The sequence below is a fragment of the Heterocephalus glaber genome, unplaced genomic scaffold (assembly GCF_053883595.1).
Source record: "Heterocephalus glaber isolate CG9 unplaced genomic scaffold, H.glaber_assembly_v1.0 deba00001594, whole genome shotgun sequence".
NCBI lineage: Eukaryota > Metazoa > Chordata > Mammalia > Rodentia > Bathyergidae > Heterocephalus > Heterocephalus glaber.
The window spans coordinates 146,854-155,307 of NW_028258369.1; the positions used below are offsets into that span (position 1 = coordinate 146,854).

At 44.7% G+C, this 8,454-nt stretch overlaps 1 protein-coding gene across 1 annotated transcript; it reads right to left on the minus strand.

The window, feature by feature from the left end:
* Window positions 1–6,316: 6,316 nt before the first annotated feature.
* On the minus strand, window positions 6,317–7,665 carry LOC147823237 (melanoma-associated antigen B3-like). Its single transcript, XM_087193776.1, has one exon. It carries the CDS (start codon window positions 7,636–7,638, stop codon window positions 6,505–6,507), a length of 1,134 nt encoding a protein of 377 aa, XP_087049902.1. The 5' UTR covers window positions 7,639–7,665; the 3' UTR covers window positions 6,317–6,504.
* Between the last annotated feature and the right edge of the window lie 789 nt (window positions 7,666–8,454).

Genomic DNA, 8,454 nt, shown 5'->3' on the forward strand with positions numbered 1-8,454 from the left:
AGGAGAGAAGAATGCCACCTGGCTATGAAAGTAGGATCACATTGGCTGAACCTCTTTCCCAGGTATTTGTCACTGACATCTTCCAAAATCTCTACAGAATGGAATGTCACTGGGGATAGTGACAATGGCCTTGGAAAACTTCTCTCCTTCAATAACCAGGTTGAATCCAGAGATGCAAATTTCATTTATAAAAACTAGAAGAAAAGCATAAATTGAGTAGGTGAAACCAAGAATGCTACCAGCTGTGGCGGGAGTCAGGTGGTGGAACCCTCGGGAAGGAGGGTCAAGCACAAGGTATCTAGGTCCCGGGAGTCCAGCCTTACAGAGGGAAAAATGCTGGTCTCATGAAAAGTTATCTCTTTTGGGGTTAGGCTGGTAAAAATGAGGCACTGAATGCTTTTGCTCACTTGAGCATGTGACCGATGCACTTTTCATTTCTCTGACACATCGTGACAGAGTCCAAGTGCTCTTGCCAGGATACTGGCAACACAGTGCTTGGGCCTTGCAGCCACCAAAATCATGAGGTAAATAAACCTCCTTTCATTAGGAGGCATCCAGGCTGAGATAGTTTCCTGTAACAACACAAATGAACCTCTCGCAGTGCTCCACACACTTTCTGTTGACAACTTTCATCATTTGGAACTTTTTAATGGGCTGTTCCATCTCATATTTGGACGTCATTGTTGCCTTCCTAGATAGAAGACCTTTGCATAAGCTCTCAGTGGAGGGTGTGGCCTCAGAAAAACTCACAGATTTCCTTTCCTTGGCCATTGGAACCTTCACAGGTCCTGCGCATGAAACACCTGCAGGAACAGTGGTGGGTGGGACCTATGAAGCTACTAAAAAATGGCAACAACAGGTGTGCTCTTGGGGAATCCGGTGAAAACCCCTGAGTAAAATAGGTGGGAATCTCATTTGTCTGGTACAAAATGTGGAGCACCTTTGGCACTCTAGGTCTCAGGGCCAGCCTGGAGGCTTTCGCGGGAGCACAGAGCTTACTCTTCTGACTTCAAGAGTGATGAATGAAGCCAGGAAGAGCAGGCAGTAGTTTGGGCATGGGTGCAGGTGATACAGGCACCTGTGTGTGAGCACCTACACCAGGGACATTCCTCTTTGCCTTTTAGGATGCTGCCTCTGCAGGTTTCCTTGAGGACCTTACCCTGTAAAACCTTTGGGTTCTTGTTCTGGTTCAATTTGTTGCCTTGCCACCAAGTAGAGGAGGTTGTAGAGCATCTCAGGAGCAGCCTGCCCACCCTGTATGCTACTTAATGGGTTGAGAGTACAGATTTCTCTGGGGCTCACTCTGTTCTGGAGTGGAGGAGCTGCTGTATGTTTTCCTTCAGGAATGTCATGGGGACCCTTGGCAGGGCCCTGACATCCTGGATTGCTGCTTTGGGACTGACACTTTGATACTCTGTGGGACCCTGGCAAGTACAAGTGGCCCTTAGTCAAGTGGATCTGCCAGGGTGCACACAGCGCTGGTACCTCAGCAGAGTCTTTCCAGGGGTTCCTCCTTTCCTAGATCCTTAGTCAGGGTCCTCTTCTGGCCCCCATTCAGGGTTTTAATCTCTCCCTCCAACTGAGTCATAACAACCTGCCAACTGAAGAGCTCATCTCTTCTGGACATGGTGGATGATGTGATGGACATCCACAAAATGGGTAACTGACAAGTTCATTTTTTAATGATGTAAAACTTTTCCTTTGGAAAGGCTATCATGAAGTGAATGAGTAGGTGCCCCACAGAGTAGGAGAACCTATTTTCCATATGCACGTCTTACCCAGTGCTATGTTGGTAATGTACAGAATAAGTCCTCAACATTCTGAAATGAACAACACATTTAATCAATTTGAAAAGAACTGAGAGACTCCTCACCAGAGAGTATATCCACATGGTAAATAAGCACATGAGAAGCTGTGCAAATTTTTAAGTCATAAAAGAATTTCAACCCAAACCAACAATATGATACCCACTTATACACCTATCTGAATGGCCGTAATCCACATTTACAACAGGAAATGCTGTTTGTGGTTTCAGACTTTCTATGGCTCCCTGAGGATGCCCCAGAAGGTGTGCTCTGGGAGCATTCCCTACATGCAAGAGAGTAGGACCAGAGAGACTCTTCCTTTCACTCGACATGGTTGAGCACCCGTAATTCACTGTGTCCCACCTTGGATATTGTGGGCATTCTCATAAGGATGCAACATAGCCTTCTACCTAATCTGAAGCATTAAGACTATGGTCATTGACAGTTGCTATGAGGAAAAAGTCCACATAACTAATCCAGGTCCCAAGTGATCCAGGTATCTGGCCACTGTGATAGAATACTTTTCATAAATTGCTGATTGAGAAACTATGATAAATATTAGAATTCAGCTTGAACATTTATTATAAAACTACACATATTTTATCGTGCGTTTCAGCAATTGACTTCTTTGGTATTTTATGCAATGGGGCTGAATACCTCGATCACACTAAAACCTGCACACACAAGTTTAGAGCACCTTTACTCGTAATTGCCCAAGCTGAGCAGCCTCCAAAGTGTCCTGGAGTACAGGAATGCACCAATGGACAGTGCTGCATCCAGACAGTGGAATAGAATTTAGCAGTAAAAGTAAATGAGCTCTCCAAAGAAGAATGTGGTTGGGGGAAATGCAGATGCACGGTGTTCAGTGAAAGAGGAAATTTTTTTTTTCCAGTACTGTGGCTCGAACTTAGGACCTTGCGCTTACGAGGCAGGGGCCTGAACCACTGAGCTAAATCCCTGGACCGAAAGAGGAAATTTTAAAGTCTACACAGCAACTTATCTTTAAGACATGGAGAGGAAAGACAAAACTGTAGAACTTACAAGACAAATCAGTGGTTTCCAGTGATTAGAGAGAAGACAGAGATGAAGAGTTGGGATGCAGAATATTTTCAGGGCAGTGAAAGAAATTTGCATGACTTTATAATGGTAAACATGTCATTGTGCACGTGTGAAAGCCACCTAGTGTACCACACAAAACATGAACACAGATATAAACTGTAGTCTTGGGTTATAAAGACATGTAAATTCAGGTTCATCTGTGGTATGTAATATAGAACTCTGGTGTGGGACATTGATCTGAGGAAGGTTGTGTCTGTGTGGGAAATGATACCTATAGGAATTCTCTGTACTTTCTGCTTATTTGTCTCGTGAAAGTAAAATCGTTCCAATGAACATTCAAGAAAAAAAAAGTTATGTATTCCTCAGATTCCCTGCTTGGCCTAGAATTTATGGATCAAAGGGAAGGGGCCAGACTGTAGGTTTTGACTCCATTCAGAGTTAGATTGTCCCCCTTGGTCCTCTCTTAAGTGTCTTTGAGTCCTGCCAGTATCGAGGCTTGCCTGCTTTCCTGACTTGAGGATCTCACTTCAGAAACAGCCTACGCTGCCCTAGGACACAATAGCAGGAAATGAACGTGCCTTGACCTGGCCATCACTGACCGTGATCTCCCATGAGTGACAACTTCAGCAAACAGAATGAAACTATTGGATGGAGTTTTCCGCTGAGATTCCTAAGTCCGGATCCTACAACTGACTCATTCCAGTGCATAACTTTCTGCTCTCTGCAGAGTTTGGGCCACCAAACACAGACCAAGTCCCTCACTTCTCTGATCCTCCTGAGAGGGGTATGAGGGTGACCCTGTCCAAGAGTTCCTGGTGATCCCCCACGTCTAACAATACAGATGTTTCAGTGGGGGCTGCCCTCAGAGAGGACTGATAGTCCCGCCCTCCTTGGGGTATTTCCACTATTGCTGGTACACCTTAAGAAGTGGCCCTCTGTGGGCCTGAGTCTGCACACCTCAGAACAAAATCTTCATCTTCCTGACATCGCAAAAGTAGAAGTGAGGTTGTGCTACATCATCAGGAAAACGCACAAATTCCTGAGAGGCCTGAAGTGTAAAGGAGGAAACCTGCAGGCTGACAGTTTGCCTGGCAGGCTGCTCCCCTACGTGGATGTGTCTTTTCCCTCGGATCTGCTCCTTGGTTAAAAGCCAGGTTGGAAATTCCACATTCCCAAACGCAGCTCCCCGGTTTCTCTATGTCAAATGATGCAGAATCTTCCCAGGAGTAACATGAGGTGGAGATAGTATAACACGAGGCAGAGACCCTCAAGACAGAGATGTTCTCAGGGGAAACATCATGGATCCAGGCTGTTTAAGAGCCAGAATTAGCCTCATCTACTTCTGTTTCTTCCTCTCTCTCTCTCTCTCAAAGGAATGGCAGAAAGTAAGCCCATGATCTTTTGAAATTGTCTGGCTTTGTATGGATGGATAACCATGTTGTCACTGAACTTCATGCCTTTCATTCTTTAATTCACGCCTTTCGATCACTTTCATGATTTTATTATTCTGCTTATGTTTTATAATTCTGAAGATTCATCATAGAGTACTGCTTTCTTTTTCATAGGGATATCTTTGTTATACATAGTAACTAAATTCCTTTTCAGGAATTACTATATAGATCAAGATCTTATCTGAATGTTTTTAACCTACTCTGTCTCCTTTATTCTGTTGCTTCCCAAACACAATTCGCAGTCTCCAAAATAGAATGCTCCTGTTCATCACCTGGGATACTTTTGGGAGAAGTGTTAAGACAAGTGACTGAAGGGACAGGCAATGAACTTCAGGCTGGGGTCATGGGACATCAAAGGCTTTGTACTAATTTATAATCAAGGTCTTGTCCCAGCCTATCACTTAGCAGCTGACTTTAACTGGGTCCATTACCATGCTCTGAGGGGCAGGCTTTTCATCTGTGAAGTTGGTTTCATTAACTGGTAAGGAATGATCGCATGGATTCAGTGTATATAAAATGCCTGCGATGTTTATAAAGTGCTGGTTCTAATCATGATTTGATGTTGCAAACTGCTATAAAAGGATTTAGTCTTGAATTCGGGACCTTTCAGACACAATGGCACATTTGGGGACAAAAAAAAAACAACAACAAAAAACCCTTATCAGGTCAAGTGCTGTTTAGCAAGGAAAAGCAAGTAATTGTTCCCATTATGGCATAAGTCATTCAATGTCAGAGTGAGGGAGATTTCTTCAGCAGATCCAACCCAGAGCTCATGAACGCTTTTTGAGTTCCTGCCTGGGTGGAGCGTGCCTCGTATCCCAGCACTGGAGCGCCTGAGGCAGGAGGATCAACAAGAGTCAGAGGCCAGCCTCTGCTCCATCCTGAGACCTGTTTGAAAAAGAAAAAGGTTTTGAAGCATCCAAGCCTTCCTTCCCTCTCAGCTGCTGCTCCAGGTAAGTCACTTCTATTTTCATTCATTTCACAACCACACAAAATATAAAATTTGACTTGCACTTGCCAGGGTCCACACAAGATAACTGAATACCTTCTCAATGGCACAGGCTGAGGATCCCCTAGGCGGGAGTAAAGTGTGCAGCGCTGGGGCTTCTGTGCATCCCCCACCCCTTGAGGATAATTCCCTTCCTTCCCAGAAACTCACTGCACATGATGTGGGGAGAGCACCTCAGTCTATGCACCGAGGCTGAAAGAGCTGCCACAGGACACTGGACACTTCCGATCTGCCCTCAGGTGTGGACTCTCTCTGGTTTCTGTGTGAGGTCAAACTCTCTGGTGAAAGCCACTGTGAAGCTGAGGCTCAGGGCATCAGTTAGATCACCAACTTCCGCCTGGCCCCTGCTCCCACCTGCACAGTCAGAAGCACCCAGCCCGCAGCCTCACTTAGCTTCCTTCCCACTCAGGGACTCACAGTGCCTTGGACCCCATGCTCCCTTTACCAGACAGTTTACACCGGATACCTCTCAGGTCAAACCAGCTTCTCCTTCTTGTCTCTCCCTTCCATTCATCCTTTCAGTCTCACCTTGTGTACCACAGTTTCTCTTACGACCCGTGCTTCCGCACTGCAAATGTACAGTCAGTCACCACAACTCTATTGTTTATTTCTATCCAGATAGCATGGAACCTACTAAGAGCAGATGTTCCACTGATGCTGAGGGAATACATTGGTGAGTACAGGCATCTAATTTCTGACAATTAAGTCCTCATTTTTCAATAAGCCGGGCATATATACAAACAGTTATTCATTTTCATTTGTATGAAATTCAGAAAAAATAGAATACAAAACGCAAATATTAACCATCTAAAACATTTCCTCGTTATTAATTCGCTATTCAATGTACTTTTCTGCTTTTTTTTAACATTCTAAAAGAAATGCTTACTCCAATTCATGTGATTTTTGTACATATAAATAATAAGGATGAACGTTTTCACCAGTTTTTACAAAACAAGAAAGCATTTAAACTGAAGAACAAATGGGACCAAAACCTGTCATAGCCTTAAATTATGTTAATGATAGAAACACTTCATATAAATTGTTATATATATCTATATTGAATAATAAATACAGATAAATCTCCAAACTGCCCATGTGAAATAGAAACACAAAGCAATGTTACACTGTGTTCCCTCCAGACACTGCCACTCTCCGCTGCTAGGAACACTGTCTGCTCTCTTCAACTGAGAAGTGAAGAATCTTCTTCGTCAACTTCAATAATTGTGGGAAGAAATTCTACCCCTGAAATAGAATATTTTCTCTTTGGGGCATTAGTGCTCTCACTGGGTGTAACTATGGGGTCAGCTCTCTCTTCTTCATCTCTCAAAGCCTCTTCATACCTGGCCTGGAAGGCACTAGGTATCGTTTCATTGATCTTGGCCCAAAACTCCAGGACTTTCATCTTGCTGGTCTCAGCATAGGCTCTTGGGCCCCACAGGAATTCATACTGGGGAGGATCACTGTAGGGTACCTGGCGGTATTCCAGGTATTTCAGCTTCACTAGATCACATGTGATGAGCTTCCTGGGCTCCCCGAAAAGGAAGTGTTTCTTTCCAGCATATATTCTCATCCTATTCAGAAATTCCCAGATCTCCTCCTCAGAGGCAGAGTTGCCCTTCATGAAGATCACTCCCAGAAGGTTCATCAGGAGACCGGTCTTGGGAAATCCTCTTCCACGCTTCAGCATCCCATTGTAGGGGAGATTCATTTTGTCGACAAGGGTATAAGAATGTTTGGCGGCATCGACTTCCTTTAATTCCATGCCAAATACCACCTCTATGTTGAAAGAAGCTCTTTCTAGGAGCTTTGGGAAGTGTTTCTCATACTTTTTATTGATGATCTTCAACATATCTTTTTTCCTAATAGGGTTTTCCATCTGGTGCATTTCAATGATGTAGTTCACCAACCTGCTGGCCATTTTGGTTAGAGCATCTCTGGGAGACTGTATGGTGGGGAGTGGAGCCTGAGAAGAAAGATGCTTTTTCTTACATTTGCATTTGGTTCCTTCATTTGATCTTGGGTTTGAGTTATCTGTAGCTGTGGCAGCAGAAACTGCTCTCTGAGAGCCCTGTGGAGGATTTTGTGACTGAGAAGCAGAATCTGTGCAAGGGATAACCACCAAAGGAGGAGCAGATGAAGAACAAAATATTTTCTTCTTGGTAGCAGGAGCCAGAGCTTTTTTGAGGACCTGGGTCTTCCCTTGGACTGGGCAGTGCTTCTTAGGAGCCAGAGCTTCCTGGAGGACCTGGGTCTCCTCTCGGCCTGGGTAGTGCTTTTTAGGAGCAGGAACCTTTCTCTTTTTCTTCTGAGCCATGATGGATGTGCAGGAGAGCCCGTGATGCAGGCACCTGCGGGAGAAAGAATGACAGAGCATGAGCACCTCTAGCTCATAAATATCTCCTTGACTTAGTAAAGACAGCTCTGGAACTTTCTGTGTGACCACTGCTGTAGGAAGTCATATGGCAGTGATTAGCATCAGCCTGTCTTTTGAAAACCCAGTGGACATACAATACTGTGTCCTAGGCTACTACTGACAGGCCTTCCTGTGAGCACTGATGGTGACAGTAGAGAGGGTAGGTCTTGTTCTTAGTGTTCCTTTTCATCTCTGGGTGAAAGTCTTTTCTGTTCACATGATAGAGCACAAAATCATGTGCTCGCAAATACCTGGGCTGCTTCCCAATGTGCTCCCATATATTTGATGCCTCCAAGCAAAGTTCTCCTTTTCTGAAACAACTTTATAGGTACTTATAATTCATTGCAGTGTATTTCCCTTGCCAGAGGTCATTAGGTCTGCGAGCTAGGCGAATGCTTGCTGGACATGGATATGTTGACACCCACAGTCCTAACTCACGGTCCTAACCCCACAGTCTGTGAGGGTAGATGTCACCTGGTGGAACAGCCCATTCTGAACTTATGGCCCTCACCACATTGAGGAATGGCATCAAAAACTGTGGCATTCTCATACATGTGACTCCCAGTGGTGGCTTTCTCCAGGGTACAAGTGGTGGGAAACTCTCTATCCTCTCTCCCCTTTCTGACAGGAGAATAGTTGCACTGTCCTTATTAAGGACGAGCAAGGAGACTCTTCAGGGGCCTGAGGTCCTCTTTCTGCATATCGGGAGCAGACAGT

Bases quoted from the DNA above. Each gene is read 5' to 3' on its own strand.
- LOC147823237 (XM_087193776.1), bottom strand. From the start codon at position 7,638: ATGGCTCAGAAGAAAAAGAGAAAGGTTCCTGCTCCTAAAAAGCACTAC.